The 24032-nt window shown below is 38.2% G+C and overlaps 1 protein-coding gene across 3 annotated transcripts in view; it reads left to right on the top strand.

The window, feature by feature from the left end:
- Window positions 1-24032, top strand: part of SPECC1L (sperm antigen with calponin homology and coiled-coil domains 1 like) — a 71628-nt gene that overhangs the window by 5924 nt on the left and 41672 nt on the right. For 2 of the 3 annotated variants that reach the window (XM_062589770.1, XM_062589768.1), the window contains exons 2-5: window positions 9185-9374; window positions 13315-13474; window positions 14433-16066; window positions 17899-18106. In XM_062589770.1, coding sequence (XP_062445754.1) covers window positions 9222-9374; window positions 13315-13474; window positions 14433-16066; window positions 17899-18106 — 2155 coding nt within the window. In that variant the 5' untranslated portion in view covers window positions 9185-9221. Of the gene's footprint in view, window positions 1-1138; window positions 1169-9184; window positions 9375-13314; window positions 13475-14432; window positions 16067-17898; window positions 18107-24032 lie in introns of those variants that run through there. The other variant, XM_062589769.1, reaches the window with a different exon arrangement.

Below are 24032 nucleotides of genomic sequence, written 5' to 3'. Positions count from 1 at the left end.
TAGAATAAGAAGGTGGAACAGTGGCTTTTTTTTTTCCCCCTTTTTCTTTTTCCTCCCCACACACACATCCAGGAAGAGAGATAAAAGCTCTCTGTTCTGTCCCTGGCCCTTTTCTCATATGGCTCAAATGTGTATCTCCAGGGTGCCACTCTGAAGCTGGTAAATACTCCTCTCTTAGTAATACCAGGGCATTTAGTAAAACTTTGTATGCACTTCTGTCTCTCCTGCCTAGCAAGTCTAAAGGATTTCAACAGTGCTGAGTGCACTGATGATGGGTCTTGTAGGAAAAAACAAGAAGCAGTAGTTAGGGAGCAAAAATTCAAACCAATAGCCAACCTTGAGATCCTCTGCAACAGTCAGAATACCACTTTTTTTTTTTTTTTTTTTTTTTTTTTTTTTTTTGATAGTTTAAAAGTAACGGTTCACCCATTCCCTTGTCTGGTTTACACCATGAAATAGTGTGATTTGGGGAAGCGGTGGTTGGGCAGCAATGCAGTCTGGGAACTGGCAGCTGGGTAAGAGGTTTGCTTAAATTGTGATTGTTGCTGAGTATCAAACAGTAATCTGAAACTGAAGATTCAAACAAATTTGAGGCTACACTGGTACACAGCAGTGGGTGAGCCTTGCTTCTTGTTCTCAGTACCACAGTCTGGCTGCTTCCGTAACATCTGGCAATTATACGGTGAGTTAGTTTTTCAGTCAGATCAGGATTGATCTAACTCATCAAAAAATGAGCTATGATGCCTAGAACTGAAATAAGGGAGAGAGTTGGGAAAGGGATGGGACTGCCTCTTCTGGTGGCAGGCCACAATTAAGTTCATTTCACAACTAGCTTGAGCAGTCCCTGGAAGGCACTGCACATGCCCGGCCTTGATAGCAGGGCTGACTTATGGGAGCGTCCCTTCCCATGGGCACTATTCCCAAAGTTATGCTAAAACCCCCTACAATACTTCTGGGGCGAGGAATCCCAGAGCTCTAAGCACCTGGGGGCTGGGGAGGGCTTGGGAGGCTGGGGCATCTCTGTATGCTTGTCCTTTTCTCTTTCTTTGGTGCAATGCCTTCAGGAATGTTGCCAGACCAGCTCGTGACAAAGTGGACATAGCAAGCGCTCAGCCCGTCTCCCACCCTGTAGAAAGACCTGACCTGACCTACCATTAGCCATCAGCTGGTAAGAAGGGGTCTGTCTTTGTAGCCAAGCTGGAAACAGGGTTTGGGGCTCTTAGTCTGAGCTAGCATGGTTTTCTCATGTAATTTTTTCGCATGAACTGAAGGTCTAATAGGATGTTTGAATGAACTTATGATCTGGTAGAATTTATCCACTTAGCTTACAAGTTTTATGGCTAACGTGTTTATGCTTTTCTGACTGGGAACCACTGGCCTGGCTTTTGAAGCAACATATTGCACGGTCTTTATTTTTCTCTGTACCCTTTCTTTTTTTTTTTTTTCCTGATAGGAGTTTAGGGTACTGCATTTCATTCTCCTCTTAGTGGACTTAATGCTGCTAAAGACTTCGCTGCAGTTGTTGATACAAGAGTTTAGTTGATGAATTTTTTAAATAGAGGAAAGGGGAAAAGGTCAGCACTGATGGCTTACTCTGGCCTTTACTTTTTGGGAGTAGCTCTGGTAGAGACAAACTACGTTACAATGAAATATTAGCCACTGAACTAGTCATTAAAAAAAAAAAGGTAAAACTTGTGTTAAGTCATGCACCTTTTGTTTTGCTGTTCTGCTAAATTCTGTACTCTTAAAATTGCACAATGCTATTTTTAAAAGTACTTCCCTTACTGTGGAAGAGGGAATTTCCATGTGTGCTGGGGAATCCGGTTGTTGGTGAAGGAATACAATACGTGCTCAATTATATGTGATAATAGATGTACCTTTGTAACTGGAAAGTATCTAACTTTTGTAATATCACTGACTTTAGAGCATACTTATAATGATAACAGGTAACAACACTTCCAGTTAGCACTTGGTCAGTTAACCATGCTACTTTGTAGACTAACTGTTTTTATTTTTATTCTTTTTTTTTTTATGGTTAACCTGTTTATATGGTATGGTTGGTCATTTGACCAGGAAATTCATTGTGTTAAAACATTTACGTTTTGTTTTGTTTTTCCTAGAAAACCTACCGTGCCAAAATAAAAGTTGGTTCCGTTCTAATGAAAAATCAATCTAAGGTTTTAAGGAGAAGGTTAACATTTGTTACATCTGTTTAGTTTTTAAAATCTAATATGGATGTATAGTGAAGTATCCAGGAAGTTGGTGTATTGCGTCATCTGTTCGAGTGTGGCTACAGTTTGAATGCGAGTGTGAAGTTTGCCAAAAGGAGTGAAAATGACAACACGGACAACCCAAATCTCGGTGTCCCTCCTTGCATGCTTATTCTACTAATATTCTATGTATAATGTTCCCTTCAGTCTGTTTCCCTTTGTCGTGTTCTGACAGTTGAGTTTTATCTCAGGTTGCATTATAGGGGACGCACAGACTGTGTTCAGATACAATGATACTTTTTAATCCCACGAATTATTAACATCAATGAAATAACCAGTGTAATAGCGATGTTGATGGTATTCTAAGCTGTAGTGTAAGCAGCTTGAGTTAATCGGCATGCTGCAGGATAATTAGCTCACTTCAAACTTTTAAAATCAAATCTAGGATGAATACCAATGAGATATAAATAAACCTGGTATTTTGTCCTGTTCTCCAAAGCTGCAATTCGTAAAGGAAGCCTCATGAAGGTGCAGTCAGTATAAAAGTTAGTGCTGAGATTTAGTTTTGAACAGTACTCTACTTGCTTGTAGAAAAGATCCCAAATGGTAAGAAAGAGCAGTTGAATTTAGTCGGTGAGCTGCTGTGTTTTTTTTCTCTGCGGTGGTTTGAAATAACAATCATTGAAAGCAGGAGCTTGAAAACAAGACTTCATTATTTAATTTTGTTATGAAAAGGCTTTTAGAGCACAGTTCATAAGTTTAGGAGTTCTGTAAATGCTCCTGTCACTTGTCTGGAATGTTAAGTATTACAACGGTTAAACACTGTTCACGGCAGTTAAAGCTCTAAAGTTTTCTCCAAACAAGGAGTAGAGAATTTAGGGGTGTAATGGCCAGTTCTTGCCCAAAGTTCTGTTCTTTCCTCTGCTCTCTTTAAAAGAGAAGTAGAAAAAGTAAATGCAGTTTGAAGATGATGAGGTGTATGGATAATGTAACAAAAACTGCTCTCGTTGGACCAGGATCCATCTCACCTGATACTCTGTTCCTAGCCCTGGCTGTGAACAAATATCTGGAGGAAAAACAAAAATGCTCCCACCTTGACTGCTTCCTCTTCCTTGTGCTTGTCCAGTCTCCCCTTTCACCCATGCTTCTTGCATCCACGACGCTTTCACTGAAATATGCTGCCTATTGAATGAAAAAGTGCACCTTTTAAAATGTTGAACCTGGCTTTTATTTACAAGAACTAAAGGCCATCAAATGAAGTATCGGAAGAGGTAGCCAGTCCCAGTCTGCCCTCTCCATGCCATTCAAGGCCTGATAGGCCTTTATCGTCTCTTCCCCATGAGATATCTCATGGGAGCCGTTACGTCCTTTTCATCTTCTTTTGGCCCTTTGCTGAACCTTTTTCAGGTCTCTATAAGAAATCCATTTTTTGAGGTTAGGGGACCAGAACTGTACACACTAATTAAAGTGTGGGTAGACGGGCAAAAGTGAATTTGTTGAGTGGCCTACTTAGGTTTTATGGTTTGTTCTCTATTCTTTTGTAATTTCTGAAAGTGCTTTGCTTTTCTGACTTATCCCAGACTCTATGCTGCTACTTTATGAAGCTGTGTATCAAAACACTGAGGACTTACTGAGTAGTAGTGATCAGTTCAGAGCACATTTATATATGAAGCTGAGGTTGTTTTTTTCCTGTGAGATAGATTGCTTTGTGTTTGCCCACACTTAATTTTGTGTGCCATTTTTATTTCCCAGTTGGTCTCCAAAGGGCCTTCTGTGATTTGCTGTTATTCTTGGTAGCTTAAATAACTTTATAGCATCAGCAGGCTTTCATCTCTTTAAAAATAATTTCTTGAGTCCATTTTAAGTAATAAAACATATGCACTGTTTGCTCTGGGCTTGTGGAATCCAGTGGTTAATGGATTATGTTTTTGGAAATATTGAGTAAGAGGTATCATTTAAAGTGTTTGTGCAACTTGCAGGTTGAAAGTCGGAGCTGTGGGCATTGGAAATGCCATGAACTCTGTCTCTTAGTATGTAGCTTATTTTGTCTGCTGGCCATCAAATTGTTGATGGTTATGTTGTCTTGACTGTAGAGAATTGGAGGAAAACTGAATGTGTTTTACAGGAGCGGTGAAGAGGCTGTATTGCGTAATATTTTTTTCACTTTTCTGACTTTTGGGACTGTGTCAGTGGCCTAAAAATGTCATTCCTTAATTATTTGGTTTAGATATATTCAGGCTGACAACCTTTGCCCAAAGAACTTGTATGAATAATGAGCGACAGTGTAGAGAGTTCATTGCTCTTAGATTTGAAGAATCCTTTTTTCCTCTGTATTTTGGATAATTTGTTCTTTGATTCTTCAGAAAATACTTGATATCCTCAAATTTGAGGGCTTGCTCCTCTGTATATAATATAGAACTCTTAAAAGGTAATTTTAAGATAATTCTACCTTTAAAAATAATTAACTAACATTTTAATACATAGTACTGCTAATATTTCTTGCTTATCTGTTTTCAACTCGTGGCAAAAGGGTACCACCTTGTTTGCTGGTTGGTTAGCACTCTCTCACTTTGTGGGCACAGGAAACTTTTTTTTTTTCCCCTAACTGCTGTAATTGAATCACACTTTTGTAACAGCAATAGTAGCATAAGTAAGCTTGTTAAATAACAGATGAGATCAAAATGATCACAGTAAGAAATATCTGTTAAATTCCTGGGTTGTGCTTGTCATTAAAATGCCCCCTTCCACTTTTTGTTTGTTTATTTTTGTTTTCAGACTTCTAAAATCCTAGCAGTATGGAACAGTAACCCTGCAAGAATTTCATCTTGCCTTGCAGAATGTATCATATCAGTTTCCAGTAAAGAGTAGAGCCATGCTATTGGGCAAAACACTTTTAAATTATTATTTATGGAGTTGTGCTTGCGTTTGGTGTGGAGTATAAAGACTAGCTTCGCGCCTGTCGTCCGCCAGAGCGATGAGAGCGCGTTCCTGAACAAGTGTGCTTTGTTTCCTGTGCTATGTGCACTGCTGAAAGAGAGAAGTCTGGGAAAGGGTACAGGTTAGAATTAATTGCTACGTTTTAGTTCTGCCATTCTTAAGTCTTTCTACATGATGTTTTGTGCATGTTTTGCCTTTTATTTAATCCTGATTAGTTCTATAAATAATTCTGTAATGCTATCAGTAATCAGATGTGTTACTGTAATGTTTTGTGTCTGTTGGCAGACCAGAGTTTGGTTTAGTAGCGAGGTGTGCTGGCCTCCCAGCAGTGTCTCTTGATTCTCTCCTGGAGTCACAAGCCTTGATCCCGGCAGGGCTGAGAACCTGCAATAGAGTTTTCACTGTAACTTGTTACTGTTAAGCTTCTACTTCACTGTTTGTTTTTGGAAGGGGAGGGGAGTGTGTGTAAAGGGAAAGGAAGTCTTCAGTAATTCACTTTTCCCTAGAGGCTGGGAAACTAGAGGCATAAGGTAAAATATAAAATACAGTTATATATGTGATTTTCTCTCTTGAAAAGAATAGTGACACTTTTTAGACTTTAAATTATTAGGGTTGTGTGTTAATCTTCATAAAGCTTCATTTGGCTAGTGAGAACTTTATTTCTTATAATAAGATAATTTGGGGTTGGATAGAGACAACTGCTGTATACTGATAGCTTAATTTATTTTTGATCCTTAATACCATAGCTTTCTAAAGAGCATGTTCTTTTTCTTCAGAAGCATAAAGGTCATCTTTATCTGTGTTAGTGCTTAGTGCTTTTGAGAAACTGCATGAAGTAGAGATTTTTCTTTCTTTTTTTTACACGTAGTCAACAATATTGATGTCTTCTGTTTTCAGCATTGAAACCCCTTCCTCTTTTTTTTCCTTTTTGGAGTAGGAGGGATAAGAGAAATTTGCATCAATGTGTCATAAATTCACGTAAGCAGCTTTAGTGGGCTGCTTTTAGAATGTGAAATTATGTCTTGTCATTACTTCCATTAAAGGTTTTGGACTCATTTATGTCTTCCCCCCCCCCCCCCCCCCAGTTTTTAAGCTCCAATTACAAAGTAGAATTTAATGAGAAAGTAATGACTGGAGGTTAGTTTCTCTGAGAAAACTGAAACAGTGGTACCTAACCTTCTTTCCTCCCCATTCACCAAGCATCTTCAAAGTTTCTGGAAAAGGATAGTTCTCCCGTTGAGTTTCAGTAATACTTAATACAATATCACAAAAAGAATAAATATGCTGAATGACAAATTCATGGATATTTTAAAGTTAATGCTGTGTTGAAGTGTGAGCATTATATTTGCTGTGTTTAGTTTCACTTATTTCTGTCACTTTGCTATGCAGTTGCCATTGTTGCAAGTATTGTTGTGTTTTAAGGAACACTTCTAAAGCATACTTTTTCTGAAATCTATTATAATTGAGAAATAAAAGAGCACGGTCTTATCACCGATGAGCTTTGTGAAACAATCATAAGTGTAAGTGTTTTTACAGTAAAAGTAATGACTCTGGTCTGCATTTGCTTTTCAGAATACACACAGACTGGACTGTATTACTATATTGCTATAGTAGGTTCGGCTGTCCCGAACACTTGTCTTTTACTGTGCATCCAGGACCCACGTGTGCAGCGTGGATCTGGCACGCTGTAGGAAGCGTCAGTCTTGATGAACATGCTCTGTAGGCTCGGTGCCTGTGTATTGCAAATGGCCTCTGCTGGACGCCGGGCAGACCAGTTGGAGCCACCGCTTGATCTAGGTTGCCAGACCTATGGGACATCTGGACATTGGTCAAGGTTGTCAAGTTTTGCCCAAATGTATGACAGGCTTATTGTTCCTGACACCTTAAACTTCGTTATGGCACCAGCTTACTGGCTCTATAAGCTGTCAGAAAGCTATGGTTCAGATTTGTTAGATCTGTTGCAGGGATACTTTTTTTTTTTTTTTTTTTTAAGTAGTTTTTCTGTGTGGAGTCAGATATGCAAGAGCTATGCATTGAGAATTTATTTGAATATTTGTTAAGCATGCCATGGACAACTTGTTTAATGTAGTCTACAGAACATTAAACATATTGTACAATAGTTAATAATGATGCCGGTATTATTAAAATGTTTATCCTCTTTGGTTCTTCCAAATCTAGTTTGATATTGAATAAAACTAAAGTCACATAAGTGCTGAATATCATAAACATAAAAGGTCAAGCAATGTAAGTGTGGCAGCTTGACACTGCCTCTAAATACTAGTTTATTTTCGGAATCTAGTAGGCCATTGTACCATTTAAATATCTGTGCATAACAAACATACTACCTGTAAATTCATGGGATTTTTTTTTTTTTGGTTCATCTTTTCAAGCTATCTCTCAGTTTAATCTTCTGTAAAGGCATCCTGATTATTAGTAGAAATATAGCAGGACTAGTGCATTTTTGGCATTCTGATGATAAAATTGCAGCAGCAACGTTTTCTGAGTCTGTTCATGCCAGTTTTCAGAGACAGAAGGGATCTTGAAGCTATAAGCGATTATTTTCAGTGACTTAAAATAAGACTTTCTGTTCCTGGTGCTAAGAGTACTCAGCAGTCTGAAGATACAAAACTTTTTGTGTTTTGCTAACTTTTTTTAAAAAAATTGTACTTAATGTACTTCTGTGCAGCTGAGGTGGTGATGGGGAGAAAGGAGTGTGTGTTAGAGGGGATGGTTTTAATTTAGTTAGCCAAAATGCATTGGTAGTCTTGATCACTGTATTTTTGTGTAGCACTTCTCATGCACTCAGTCATCAGTCTGCTTTTTGTGCCTTTGAAGTGTTTGGAGTTTTAGAAATGGAAACAACCAGGTATGTTTCATGTTTCTTATCAGCCACAAGATAGTGGGCTTAGCTAAATCTGATCACTTACTTCCATCCAGAATCCATAAAACTGAAAATGAGGGGAGTGGAAGTTTCCTCCTCTTGTTCTTCTGTCCCATATCCTCTGACTCAGAGGAAATGAATAAAATAGCTGCCAGCTGTCTCCCTCTCGCAAGAAGAAAGAAGATGCATAGGTATCCAGTCCTCCTCCTAGTCCATGTGTCAAGCTGTGGCTGTCAGCTATTCTAGCGTTTCCTTGGCTGTTTTGCTGAATTCGCAGTTCTTGTGATAACTGCAGTGTTTCTTTCTGTTGCAGCTGCTCATAATTTTGGTAAATTAAGCCATGGAAAATAAAGCTGACTTTATTTTGTCATGGTTCGAATGGCAGTATTGACAACTGTATGCTGCTTGAGAAAACTTGAAGCCAAGGCAAAGATGCTAAAGTGTTCTGATTGCAGACCTGGGAATGCATTGATTCACTTCTGCTTTCTTTTCAGAGATACTGCTCGCAATGATATGACTAGAAAAACAATTTCTTTAGTATTAAATTTTGAATTCAAGATGTGTGAAATTCCATGTGTTTGTAAATGTGACTTTTAATAACAACTGGTTTTTGTGAATGTGGATTTCTCAACTCTTAAGTATCTTTTTCTCTGCAACTGCTGTATCTTTCTCAGTATTCTAGTCTAGTTACCAAACTGGTAATAGTCTTTTCTGAGATACAGTATTGTTGATAATCTGTCAGCTCACTGAAAACGCCTACAATATTTTCCCTCCTACAGATAGAAATAAAGAAAATTTATTATAGATAAATTTATTATAGATTAATATAGAACAATGAAGGCATAAGCCTTCTTTTGCTGATAAAGGAACTGAGTAACAAGGGTTGCTTGTAAAATATCCTCAGTTCAGTGGCATATGTGGAAAGAGACCTGGAAAAAATGCATTCTGTAATTTGGAATTTGTCTGTAGGGAGCACTTCTTTGTTTAAAAAAAAATAAAAATCCTGTTTTAAAAATGTTGGTCAGTCACATGTATCCTGTTTAACTCCAGTTTGTGGTGGTTACTGCTATTCTGGACACCTAGTTTTAAACAAAGCATTAGAAATATATATTGTATTTCATTTGTATTTTATATTAAAAATGTCTCTCTGTTTTAGATTTGTTTGTAAATGCATCATAAACAGACAGCCCAGAATGAAGAAAGCAAGCAGGAGTGTTGGCTCAGTGCCCAAAGTGCCTGGAGTAAATAAAACTCAAACAACTGAAAAAAACAAACTAGAAAACGGCTCCTCGGTGTCTGCGGTAACAAAACTCTCAAAAACTGGGACATCAGCATCCCTTTTGAAGGTAACTAATACAATGTTATGATTATTTATAGTTTTGACAATGAGGCATTAAAAAGACTAGAATTTAAGACATCTTTAAAGCAGCTTAGACTGGAAACTTGTTATACAGGTAACTGAAGAGAATTTGAGTAGTTATATAGCTCTGGTCAGAGTGATAGGATCTTCTGTGACATTCATGCAGTATTTTTCATACTGTAATACATAATGTGATGGAAAGCAATATACCTTGTAGAACTTGGCCATTCTGCAAAAGGAGCAGGGTAGAAGTAGCATTCTGAAGAGTGTTGTTAGTAGTGTCATGTTACACTTGAATGATGTGTTGGTGACTAATGGAGTTTGATAAGAGCTATGTACTATTTCTGAAAAAAGAATTAATGAGTTATCTATCATGAGAAACTTGGCATTGGTGATATGTCAGGTCAGTGCAGCTGTGTTCTTGTAGCTGTTCTGGCCTTTGCTTTGTTTAAAGTACTACTTGAACTGAATTTTCACAAGTTGATTCTTGCTCCTAGATTGAATTTGAAAGGTAGAGGTTTTCTCTTAGTATTAGCAAAGTAGGGTGGTAGATTTAGGAGTATATAGTTTTCAACAACCAAGAAAAGCAATGCATGCTAAAGCATGCTGTTGCAGAGTTCTTCCCTGCTAGCAAACGCTTCTGGGTTGGACTGATGCTATGAGGCTGTGTATATGCCTCCTTCTTCTGGTCGCGGCATGGTCTGGCTGATTGAGCAGCAGCATGGCTGGACCCGCTGCCTTTGCCTTCTGCAGCCCAACGCCCAGTGCTGCGACACTGCTGCTGTGCAGCGAAGACCCAGGGCAAGGAAAAGGACTGGGGGCTGCAGTGGGGACCTGAGCTACTGTCACCTACAGGAAGTCAGATAGACTTTTCAGATAACTAGCAAATAAAGATCTAAAAATTAAAGATGTGGCTGGGTTTCTCCGTAATAGATACACAGTGTCACCAAAACCAGAAGGTTGTTCCCTTTCTCTCCTTTCTCTAGCTTCTCTGTTATGGAGGAACGATAGTACTTTTGCTTAAGAACTTGCAAGCAAGGTTTCAGCTAGACTGCCAAAACCCCAAATGTTTGAATCTTGCATTCTTCTTTACCTCAAAATAATCTTTTGAGGCTTGCTGACACTACTGGTTTTGCCTTCCCAAAAACTTCTCAAAGAATACAGAAGCAAAAGTTTCTCGTAGTTTTCTTATCGGATTTCTCATGTCATAACTCCCAGAAAGGTGGAGGAGAGTGAACTGCCATTAAAGAAATTTGACGTAGTATGTTAGCCTTAATATTAGCTGCACTTCTGGCTGTCTTTGAGTGTCAAATTAGAATTTGGCAATTAAATGTGTTTGAGACGCAATGAAAATTTCTTCCTCAATTACTGAGGCTTCTTGCAATTTTATGTTATAGTCAGGCTTACTCATATAGTTTGATGTCTTTTACTTTTGAAGTTATTATTTCATTAAGCGTAGTTGGCATAACATAATGACAACTTTCTGTCTTTGAGTGTTCCATACTTATACAAGTCGAGAATGGTTGCTATTATGCAGCCTTAAGAAAAGAGAGCTTCTGGTTTGTAAGCTTTTCCACCACTTTGCTAAATAGCTCTGTATGCCAGAAGTCTAGTGTTACAGTTTCTCAAACTGCTAATTGGCTGCAGAGGAGGCAGTGCCTTCCAACCTAGACCAGAAATAGTTTATGGGTAAGTCGGAAAAAGAATGGCAGTCTTGCATTCCTTTGTGCAGCAAGGATTGGGGATGACTCATGTCAGAATGTGTGTATTTTATGTAGTTTTTTTCTTCAAGCTGAATCACATTTGACCTATTTGGCTTGATAACATATAGTTGTGCTAGAAGTGCCTCAAAGCTTAATCTAATTTCCCTTTCTATTAATGAGGTAAAAATGCTGACAGCTCATAGTCTGTTTGAACTATCACCTGTTTAGTGGCTGTGAGATTCAGCAGTGATAGAAAAGCACTGTTCTAGGTCTTTTGTAATCGGTGGTTTTTAGGTGGTATGAGTAATTGCCTCACAAGGATGGTCCCCCCTCCGGACACCCACCACTCATGCCTGCAATTCTTTTCTTTTTACAGTAGATATGAAGTCTAATTAGATTAGGTATTAAGAAAATGGCACCAGTTAGCAGAGAATTTAGGATTTTCATACAGTAATAGTTTGTGCTTAGCTGCACTTTTTTTTCCCCCCAAAAAAATAGTCTGTAACTTTGATTCGGTAGCCCCCAGTGTTGTTGTTCTCCTCTTGGTACTTAAGTTGCTTCTGCTGTTTTGTACAGCTGTGTGAGGCAGCAGATCAAGGAACCGATCTGGCTCCTGGGAGGACGGAGCCCTTTGAAATGGCTTCAGTTTACAGAGCACAATGCATAGGGAGAACCGTGGGAATAAGAGCACTTGGAGAAGAGCAGGGTGGGGAGCAGCTTTTTCTGAGCAGCAAGAGCCAGTTTAAATGCACATCTAACTGCAACTTGAGACTAATGTATTTTCCTCCAAACTTAAAGTCCTTTTTAGAAGGCTATACCATTTCTTACATGATTCAGTAAGAAACATTCTTGTCCTAGAGGATTTTACCCCCAACATAATACCGGATTTTATCTGTCAGTTATGTGCATTTCCAACATCTGCATGCAGATCAAATACGTTCTTTTTCTAAGCTGCCTCTTGTTTTGCAGCTGCTCTCATTTGTAAGTGGCACAAGTCACATCCATGGCTCTGAGCTTTCTCCACGATATTGTGATCAATGCACCTAACTGTTCTGAAATAACCAGTTGCAAAAATTTACCATATAGAATGGAAATACAAATTTTTTTTTAATTAAACAAGTGTAACTTCATTCTTAATGGAGAGGGTCATAATGTCTAGCAGATAGTTTTAAAAACTAATATATAAGAAAGTTAGAAGTTACCAAAGTTACTATAAACCTACAGAAATTGGAAGTCATGATTTAAAGCAACTGCTTAGGTCCTAAGCACTATCTTTTAGGTGGATTGCTGTTTGAGACTTCAGATGAGTTAACTAGCTAAATAACATAGTTACTCAAAGAACACTGCTAGTAGAGATGTTTTCTTTTCATTTTTTTGCTTGTCCTTATAAACAGGAAGCATATTTAACATATTTTGATTATCCATTTGACAAAGTGCATTTTTTAAGAGTTCTAAAATGTAACAAAGAATACTTAGTATTTCCAGAGTTTGCCCTGCTCTGAAAAGTGTGTTCTTGATTTGGGAACCTAGGTTCTTGAGACGCCTGTGGCTTACTATCTTGTCACATTCTAGAGAGCTTTCCTGGCTAACTGTAGATTTGGGAATGATCATGGAAAAAGTTATCTAACAAATATCCTGTCTCTGAGGGTGCCTAGTACAGAGCATGAAAACAAGGCAAGGATTTATAGTGAGGTCTTTCCCTCCTTACCCTTCCAACCAGGAGAATACTGTCCTGGTATCTAGTGATTTATGGCTTAGCATTCTGACCTAGAAATAATATTTCATTAATCTTTGGTTGTTGTTTTTGTTTATTTGCTTCATTTAGCTGAGTTTGCCCAACAGAAAACGCTTGATATTCTTGTATAATTTTGAAGGACATTTACGCAAACTTCCTAATATTTGCTGATTTAATTATCTAAGAATAATATTCATACTTACACTTGAGGAAGCTTTCAGTTGAAATTGAGAAGTATTACACTGCATTATATTACTGTACTTCCATTAATCTTTTTTCTCCCTTGTTATTGAAAAATAAATCATTTGCTTCTATCTAGAAGAGAAAAAATTCAATTTCTGTGGTCAGTCACAGGAAGCTAGAGTTCAGTTTCAGCTCATGTACCCTGTTCAATGCAGTTGTACTCTCAGAATCTTTAAGATAAGAAATGTTGGCTATCAAGACTTCTCAGCCAGCTGTGTTAAAGCTGCTACTTATCTTTCTTTCAGACTAAGAGTAATGATGACCTCTTAGCGGGGATGGCTGGTGGTGGTGGAGTGACAATGACCAATGGTGTCAAGGCAAAGAAGAGCACTTGTGTATCAACAGGATCTTCAGCTTCAGGGACCACCATGAACAGTCTGGAAAATAAACCAAAAACTGTTGCAGGTAAAAGGATATATTGACCCTAAAAGAGGGTAGTTGGGTGACTTTATATTTAGCTGCTATGTAGTGAGGGTCCAAACTGCCTAATGAAGTGGTCAGTAACGCCATGCTCAAATCGAGTACCTCCTGTGCTTTGGCCATGATCTCCTTCTCCTATTTTGTAATAATGCAGTTACCTTTACCTATAAGTTTTGTAGCTTTGGAGGCAATTCCTTTTATTTTTTCAACACCAGTAGTATAACTAACATATAGTAATAGGCAGTATTAATATAGAGAATTGCAATTTGTCTAAAAAGATCCATGCCACAAGCATTAAATCTGCAGGATGTGATAACTTCTTGCTCTCAACATTTTTAGTATTGTGCATTATTTTATAAGAATGAAGCAAGACAACCTTTCAAACTGTTCAGGAAAGTGGTAGTATTTAGTGTTTTATCAATATGAATGGAAATACTTCCGGCCTTCCGTTGCTGTATTTTTGATTCAGTATTGCTAGCAAAGCTATAAAGAATCTTTCTCAAATACGATGAAAATATTTAAAACTTAACTTTTGGGGAAATAATAATACAGAACTCATCACTTGAAAGCTTACATTCTAATCTACTGAAAATAGACAAATTTGAATTTGCAAGAATAGCACTTTTTGGGAGTAGGTACAATTTATCAGAAGTTGTTTAAGACAGGAAAAAAAGTGTTGGAAATGTTACAGTCTTAAACTTAACTCATTTTCAAAGTACTGGTGAAGCATATCTGTATCAATTAAAATACAACTGCACTGATTCGTGAGCATTCAGACAGCTCAAAATTGTTTGAATATTCGCTGTAAATGTATCTTATGGAGTATATTTGCCAGTGTGGTTTGGAATATTAACCATTCTGTAGTCAATATAAAATATACAGTCTTGTATTACAGATATTGGTTTTGCTGAATGAATGTTTCTAACTTTCAAAAAACATATAGGTACAAGTTCCACAACTAAGCGTAGCACTTCATCTGGAAATAAAGAGTCAAGTTCTTCTAGGGAGAGAATACGTGACCGTTCCCGTTTGAGCCAGAGCAAAAAGCTACCTTTGGCTGGGCAGGGGACCAATGATATGGTACTGGCAAAACGTTCTCGTAGTCGTACCAATCCAGAATCGGATATTCGAATGAGCAAGTCCAAATCAGATAATCAGATCAGTGACAAAGCTGCTTTGGAAGCAAAAGTGAATGATCTTCTGACATTAGCAAAAACTAAAGATGTGGAAATCTTGCATCTGAGGAATGAACTAAGGGATATGCGTGCTCAACTGGGACTTAATGAAGATCAACTTGAAGGTGATGAAAAATCTGAAGAAAAGGAGGCCATTGTTGTCCATCAGCCCACTGATGTAGAGTCCACTTTGCTACAGTTACAGGAGCAAAACACTGCCATCCGAGAAGAGCTCAACCAGTTGAAAAATGAGAATCGAATGCTAAAAGACAGGTTAAATGCATTAGGCTTTTCTTTGGAACAGAGGCTGGACAACTCTGAAAAGCTCTTTGGCTATCAATCTTTGAGTCCAGAGATTACAGCTGGCAACCACAGTGATGGTGGTGGTACTCTGACATCTTCAGTGGAAGGTTCTGCCCCGGGATCAATGGAAGATCTGTTAAGTCAAGATGAAAATACTTTGATGGACAATCAACATAGTAATTCAATGGATAATTTAGACAGTGAGTGCAGTGAAGTTTATCAGCCACTGACATCAAGTGATGATGCCTTAGATGCTCCGTCATCTTCAGAGTCTGAAGGTGTACCAAGTATAGAAAGATCTAGGAAAGGAAGCAGTGGCAATGCCAGTGAGGTGTCTGTAGCTTGTCTTACAGAACGGATACACCAGATGGAAGAGAACCAACACAGTACAGCGGAAGAACTCCAGGCAACGCTTCAAGAGCTTGCAGATTTACAACAAATAACACAAGAGCTGAACAGTGAAAATGAAAGACTTGGAGAGGAGAAGGTAATCCTTATGGAATCTTTGTGCCAGCAAAGTGACAAATTAGAGCACTTCAGCCGGCAGATTGAGTATTTTCGGTCCCTTTTAGATGAACACCATATCTCATATGTAATTGATGAAGATATGAAAAGTGGTCGCTATATGGAGTTAGAGCAACGTTACATGGATCTTGCAGAAAATGCTCGCTTTGAGCGAGAGCAGTTGTTAGGTGTTCAGCAACACTTGAGTAACACTTTGAAGATGGCAGAACAAGACAACAAGGAGGCCCAAGAAATGATAGGGGCTTTAAAAGAACGGAATCACCACATGGAACGGATTATTGAATCAGAGCAGAAGAGCAAGACAGCAATAGCATCTACCTTAGAGGAGTACAAAGCCACAGTAGCCAGTGACCAAATTGAAATGAACAGGTTGAAAGCTCAGTTAGAGCATGAAAAGCAGAAAGTGGCTGAGTTGTATTCTATACACAACTCTGGAGATAAATCAGATATACAAGACTTGCTAGAGAGTGTCAGACTGGATAAAGAAAAAGCAGAGACATTGGCCAGTAGTCTGCAAGAAGAGCTGGCACACACTCGCAATGATGCCAATCGATTGCAGGATTCCATTGCTAAGGTACTGTTTAAAACAAGCTATTGTGTTGTAACATCATGTGTATATCATGGCTCTTGCTGTTGATCACTGCAGTTCTTCTAGAGGAAAAAAAATAGTTATGAGGTTTATGAGATTGGGGTAACATTAGGATTGTTTTCTCATCCTTTGTTACGAAAATGATGTAGGTCTTTTTAAAAAAACTAAGCAGATATATTCAGCTGCAGGGTAAATGTTTTTTATTTTTAAAAATACCCTTATTGAAATTCAGCAAATTACGCTGAGGGCTGAACTTGCACAGTATGTTAAATACTGTTTGGATTTTGTGCTTATATTTTGTACGTTCTGCAAGAATTTCAGGGGGATAGTGCCAAACTGGTGTAAGAGAGATGTCACGGAGGAATGACCTGGAATCAAAGTGTGTTAAGGCAATAACCCAGCTGCTGATGACTTGTAGGACCTCTTGTAGAGGTAGAAGAAATATTTTCAAGTTTCAGGATATTCAGGTTGATTCAATTAATTTTCAATAAACTAATGATTAAGAGAGCAGGACTGATTTCCAATCAAGAAATTACAAATTATGAGGGAGATAGTGGCAGCAGTTAATTTACCAAGTATAAATTTTAGTTTAAAATAAAAAAAAAATCACTTCAAGCTTTTTAAAAGTAATTATTAAATTTGGAGAATCCATATAGTTTTCAGTAGTGGTTCATCCAGGGACAGCTTGTGTGTTAATTGGGTTTTGGATTGGAATATATACTTCTACAGCAGCTATTTTAACTTAAAACTAATTTGTTTAGTAAGTGTCTAGTAAAAATGCTTACCATAATTTAATATTGTAGGAAAATAAGAATGTGGTTAAATGTATTTTAGTAACTTTAAATATGTATTTAAATATCTATCTTCCTGATGAGAAAATTTATGCCAAATTTAATGTCTGATCTGTATGTTAGTTGCAAAACAACATATTTGGTTGTTGACCAGTTAGAAACAACCTAAATCTGAAAAAAATATTAAAATTTTAATAATTAATATTGAGTAGTGCTAATGATGTTTTAATTTAATTGAAACAGATGACTTAAAGCAGGACATTTTATTGATTAAAATTGGTGCCTGACTGTGGTGACCCACCCTAAGCCATGACCTAATTTCTGTTGGTTTTTCTGACATCCCCCCCCGCTTTTTCTTGCTGTTGGGCGTGGGGGTTAATGTTGTGCCTCTGATCTCGGCTCATTATTTAAGTTGCGGTTTCATGTGGTAGGATAAAACAGTCTCACTGCTCCCAAAAGAGAGAGGTCTGCTACCTCTTTCTTTCCTTGTTTTTATTGAGGCAGTTCAATAAGGCTCTTCTGGGAACTACTTCAGCTCACTAACTCATCACACCCGAATATGAAGCTTCTTACTTTGTTAAGGAAATTAATCATCTCTCAGCAAGCACTAAAACTGATGCAAGGAAGAGCGCAGACTTTTTTGGCACAGGAAAGAAAGGGTAAAGAGAACTTCCAATTTCCACAGCAGCTAGATGTTAAATTGGATCAGCTGCTCATGAAACAACAGCCTTGGTACTATGGCGGTATTGTTTTGCCTGAATGTAGGATACCACTATTGTAGGATACCACATATAGTCAGCTGGGGAATAAAAATGTTTTATGCAGGCTCAGGAAAACAGTTGCACTATAGCAATACATTTTTAAAGGCTTATATTTAACTTTCTGGCCCATACTTTTTTTATGGTTGTGGAAATATACTTTGTGTGGCAGTTATGAAACTAAAAGAAACCAAATATAAACATTATAAATCATGTTTATAATGCTGTCAATTTAGTTATGGTGTTATGATATGGCATTTTTCTTCAGGTTGAAGATGAATACAGAGTGTTCCAAGAAGAAGCCAAGAAACAAATTGAGGATCTCAATGTAACTCTAGAAAAACTTCGGACAGAGCTGGACGAAAAAGAGACTGAGAGAAGTGACATGAAAGAAACTATTTTTGAGCTGGAAGATGAAGTAGAGCAGCATCGTGCTGTGAAACTTCATGACAATCTCATCATATCTGATCTGGAGAGTAAGTGTTAAGAGTTTTCTCTTGTGAGGGAGATGATACTTAAAATAGCTAAAATAGAATGCTGAAATAGTGAAAATATTTTCATTTGACTTTCATGTATCTGATTTCTGGTTAGACTGGCTTTGCAGAACCCTTATAACTATAGAAAGAAAAGTCAGCCTGAGTTTGCTTTTCCATTTCCAGTTGGTGTGGGTACAAAAACCTGTGAATTGAGAATAAATATGAAATCTGATAATGCTTTTTTCAAGTTGTTTTTCAAAGTAGAACATATAATTACAGACGTAATAATAGTATGCTCTCTGTGCATTTTGAAGGCTGAATGATTGATGTAAGCTTTTAAGAATGATCTCTTTTTCAAGTGCCAAAATACCGGAAGTTACTAGGTAGCTTGAGAATCTGTGTAACTGATGATTTCTTCCACCTGAAGAAAGCTGGTTTTGGTGGAAAAATGGGTGGATGGAGATTGTAAAAACCTACAGGTGTCATACATAAGACATCTATATTGTCATGTCAAGTATTTCTTTCTGTGTAGATCTTCTCATGTTACAATATCGATCTGTGAACGTGAGAATGAATTTGACACACCTCAAGAAAGTTAGAGTCTAACTTTGTGTTCAGTGTTGCCACTGCACCAGAAATGGTTGGGGTTTATAATGAAATTCATGTATATTTGCCTAGTTGTCTGTGCTTTAGTGCCCTCTCTGAGACCTGCTCAAGTGTTCCTACTTGGACTACTGTACCCCGTGGAGCTGTTTTGGCAGAATGTTTTTTATAGAGTTCAAATACCTGCCATTCTTCCATGGTATACAGAAGCCAAACAAGATAGTTAAAGCCAAAGTATTATTAGTTTTAACAGTGGGGGCAGTGTTCATAGCAAATACTGTAAATTAGTCTGTTATCAGGAAAAGGTAATGTCTTAGGCAAACTATTAACATAACTTAAGCCCAGTATCTTCGGATATGTGTCTGTCATTTTATTTTGCCTAAGCAACACTTCCTTATTTTAAAAGAGAAACAGTATTTGCCTTTCTAAAATAGGTGTAAGTTCTTACTTTTCCTTTCCCCCCGCCACTCTTTCTGTACCTAACCAAAGACAGACAGCGGCTTAGGAGCAGGAGTTCAGGTATGGAGTCAGTGGCTCTAATGTTGTTCCTGATGTTGTTTCTTAGCAAGTACTTAAAATTTTGAGCACTTTTCCACTTGCATATTTTTGTATATTAACTTAACTACATTCACATAGGGAATAGCACCTTAGTCAAGTAAACACTTAAATGTTCAGTAATTAGGTATTGATCCCTAACTACAGAGCAACTCTAATTTTTTGACATACCTGCTTTAGGGGTAGACCAAATAGTTTTGACGGATACCTTGCAAGAATGTTTCTGCAGTCTTACAGAATAGCTATATCTGACATTTCAGACTGGTTAAAAAAAATTCAGTTGGGCACACCTCTGCCTGGGCTGGAATTTTCAAGAAAAATTGTAGTAGTCTTTGCTACTCAATAAATAGTTTAGAAAATTCAGCTCTGCTCGCTGATGGTTTGATGCAATTGCTTTGGCTACAAGCTGGAAGCAGAGTAGCATCTAGTGGCCATAAGAAAGAAAGGCAGCCAAAGAGTAGTATGATCCAGACTTGTAAAAATATTTGTCTCTGAATGACTGCTTTAAAACACTTGGTTCGTTATGTATTCCTAAACTAAAAGTCGTATGGGAGTTTCCTGGTGGTAGCCTTTTCCGTAGTGACACAAAGAACAGCTGCTTGAAAAAATCTGGACCTTGGAGCTAGTAGGTGCAGGCTGGCAAGTTCTTTGTCTTTTGTGTCTTGTATTGAAGTGACAGAACAGAGCATTTTAGTAGTAAGTAGTAACAGCATCTTAGTAGTAAGCTCTCTTATGCTCAGCAGACTTAGATGGTTGTTTCTGGTCATCAGTCTGTCAAACATTTGATGTCCAAGCTTTTAAATATGGAGAATTTAATTGCAAGTTCATGTATTATAAAATGTTACTTAGGAGAATGGTGAGCTTTTTTCAGCTGAAATAATCAACTGAAAAGAGCAATGAAAGCTTTTCTTTAGGCTTAGATTTTAGAATATGTGGAACTCTTAACTTAACCTTGGGGAGAGAATTTGCCTAACAGCAAAGTTGCTGAGTGAATGAAGGCAGCGATAATTCTGCTGATAAATGATGGAAAAGGATCAGCCAAAGAATTCACAGAAACCAGAGTCGGCAATTAGAGGAAAGATGCTTCCCAGATGAAGTGGTGAGCATTTATGTAATTTCCTAGGCAGTCAACATTAGTTAGTACTGTGGTACCATGAAATGCCCCGGCACTAGGAGTTGGGGGGCACGTCTCTGCGGGCTTTCCAAACGGGAGAAAGCTGCCCGGCAGAACGTATAATGAAACACGTCTTTCGCGGTGATACACAAGTTGAATTACCACATTTTAGCTGTTAATATGTAGGCACCTGCGAAAATTGTGGTCGCTTTGGGGTGGACAGCAGAATATAAATAGCAGTGACTGGAAGCCACCCGGTCAGTTTGTGCTGCCGGCACAGAGGCAGGGAAAGGAGCTGCAGGTAACACGGTTCCTAAAACCACCCGTAACGCCTGCAGCTTTGCTGTTTTAATCTGCCCTTAAAACACGAAAAGGGTGACCTCTAAGCAGAGCGTGGCCGAGAGCCGTTCGGGGGACGTGCGCGCTCGAGGTGGCGGCGCTGCTGCTGAGCCCGGCCGCCCTCCTGGCCCTCCGCGGCGGCGTGCGGGAGGCCGCGTCCTCAAGCGGCCGAGCGCACGGCGGAGCGGAAATTTTTCAGCGCGCTTTGTCTTGTGACTTGCGGAAAACAGACGGTTGTAAGTTAACTTACCAGCTGTCAGACCTTTCTTCTTAGTCTGAAAGTTATTTTGCGTGTTTGTTTAGCGTGAGCTATGTATGCGGAACGTGTCGGTTATCCTAATCTTTAATAAAGTTGCATTTTTTCGGTATTTATGCCCACTTTTTTTGGACTGCTGAGTAAAAAGGTTGATGCACTTAATATTCAGTGAATAAACATTTATAGACATTAGTTTTAAATCTGCTATATCTCATAATTGTAATGGCCGTGATATTTATGAGACTAAATTTTTACATACTGTGTGTAGGCCTTTTCTAGCATAAATTTAGAAAGCTCAGCTGAATGTTAGTTTCCTAATTGTTAGTAGAACTTAACAATTTTTTTAATGAGGCCTTTCTGCTGATGTTGGACACTTAAAACGTTCAGCTGTCCTGCTGTATAGACCAACTGTCTGACGCCGATAAGCTCAAAAGCAAAATTGATAAGGAAACTGCCTGTGCCTTGGGATATTTGACCAGTGCTTCTTCCTATACAAGGAAGCTGTTATGCGGGCACAGCTCTATTTATATAGATGTGCTTATCCTAGGATAGCGATTCCTATACTAAATGTAGAAACACTATCGCAGAACAAGGCAAAACAGTGTAACTGGTACAAAACCTGAAAATGCCCGTTATGGTTTCCCTGTGTCAGGGTGAACTGCTTCAGTGGCGTTTATTAGAGATCGTAATGTCTTGTGCTACAAAATGACCGTGCGTGTCTGAATATTGTAACTTTTTAAAAAAACAAATACTGTATTGAAATTAAATAATTGCATGTTGACATCAATTTTTGTCTTGTAGTGATAGATTTTATCTGCTAATTCTAATTGGAAGATGTTACAGATACAGAATTGACCAGAAGCCTTATGAAACTCGGATGATACCCTGTTAAATTGTCCCCTGTACCCTCCCGCAGTTGAAGTTTGAATTTTTGGTAACTTATTTTGTGACCTTTTAAAAAGCAAGTTATCAGGCTGTGATTTCAATTAATACTGTTTTGTAAAATACAGACATAATTGAATCTTGCAGTAAAACAAACTGCAAAAAAAGCAGCTTGCTGATTTGTGTACTTGCCAGCTTTGATTATCTTATCCATCGGTCCGAACGGCTCCCTTGTTCTTCAGTTGCCCCTGAACAATAGTCACCTTCCCTTCTATCTTCTCCTTTTTTCTTATCTGACATCCTTAAAAACAAGAGGCTGGATAACTTTCCCACCTTGCTGAAAATTGGGGCAGGCAGCAGTATACGCAGGTGAAATGGGCTGCTGCGTGCGGAGGGGAGTGTGAGGAGGAGGAGGAGGAAGGACAGATACCACAATGTTGGCGTGTAGAGAGCTGCCGCCTGGGTACGTGTTTTATCTGCTTGCGTTTTCAGGGGGTACTTGGGAGACAACGCGAGGAACGGAGTTCAAGCTGTACGAGATGAAGTCACTGATGTAGTCTTCGTTTGGGTTTCAAGTTCTTTCAGTTGCTGCTTGGTTGGATGTCTTTTTTTTAATCTCCTCTGTGAATTGGGGGTGAAGGGAAGACCGTTTCAAAACTGGCTGTAAAATGCTCGGTATTGTTTATAGTAACTGCAAAATATTCAGGCCATTGTGTTTTACTTCAAAGCATAAATACACTAAAACTTAATGGTGCGTTTCATATCTCACAAAGCTCAAAACAATGGCATTACACAAGCTTTAACTCTGCATTTTGAGTTTCTGATTTGTGGTTATTTTTAGATGAGCCGTAGCTTGCTTGGACTAGTAAAAGAAATTGGCATTTTTAAAAGCAACATTTTCTTTTAAAAGAAAAAATCTGCTACAGTTTATTTCCAGCTGCTACTGGGAGCTCCTTTGGATACGTTGAGTTGCTGTCAGTGTTGAAAGTTATCTATTTTGCAGTGGAGGTTTTTAGCATGTGTTTAAAGAAAAAAAGGGTGATGAGGGTGAAGGACTTGTATACCTTTAACCTAAAGCATCCCCGTGTGCTTTGCTCAATCAAGTTGTGCGTGCTGAGACAAGCTACGAAGTGGAAGGCTTTGCTTGAGTATCGTTGTAGCCTGTGATTTGAGTGGCCCACACTGCTAGGCTTATCTTCAAGGCTTAAAGATCAGTTGGATGTGTCTTATAAAATGTGCGGCCTGGTAAGAAGGCAGTAAAAATAGACATATCTGTTTAGCTGTAGTGTTTCAACTTTTCCAAGCCTGGAAGGTTATCATGTTTTCAGGCCAACTGAGGTTTATATCATTCTTGAAAAGAAACTAGCTGTGGCATTAAAAGCCTCTGCAGCTGGACTGTTGAGGCAAAACTCAAGAATTTCTTCAGAAGAAAAAACTGAAAGGAATTCCACAGTGAAAAACTGGAAACTTTCAAGCACTTATGAGCGTAATAGAGTTGACTGAATGTACACATCAGCACGTATCAGTTTAAATCAGCACGTATCAGTCTTTGCATCTGACTTAAACTTTCTGAAATGCTTAGTGTTTTCCATTTAACCTATCATAGTCTCATTTATATTATTAATTGTTTAATTGTTAAATTGTTAATTGTTATCTTTACAAGAATATTGAAGTTTTTGGCTAGCTTGCAGAGACAAAGGTATAGGCTGAGGAAGGGCTTTGAATGAATCTCGGTTTGATGGTTTTCCTGAGACCTGATAGCCAAATCAAAGCTCTTGGAAAGTTTTGCCTGTTACAGAATGAGAGCCCTAAAACTTGACCTTATCAGTCTGTTTATACTGTCTGTTTATGCTAGTGTACGTCTGTATCTTTTAACTATTCAAATATTTATTATACAATTTCGTAGATTTTTGCAAGATTTTGCATTTTTAACAGCCTAAATATATTAGGTACCTGCAATCTTGTGATAAAAGCATTGTAAATATAAACTTTTTTTCCTCAACAATTCTTGAAATAATGAACCTGAACTGAAAAACATAATTAATCACAATTGGCTCTCTCTATGAGCAGGTACATAGTTTTTACTGTTTTGACATAGCTACACAATGCTAGAGAAATGAAACTTCCCGAAGATCCAAGGATCAATGAGGTGATACACTAACAGAAATTCATTCTGT

Source organism: Rhea pennata, chromosome 17 (genome assembly GCF_028389875.1).
Source record: "Rhea pennata isolate bPtePen1 chromosome 17, bPtePen1.pri, whole genome shotgun sequence".
Lineage (NCBI taxonomy): Eukaryota > Metazoa > Chordata > Aves > Rheiformes > Rheidae > Rhea > Rhea pennata.
The sequence above is the reverse complement of the archived record's forward strand: the minus strand, read 5'-3'. Positions and strand labels throughout refer to the sequence as shown.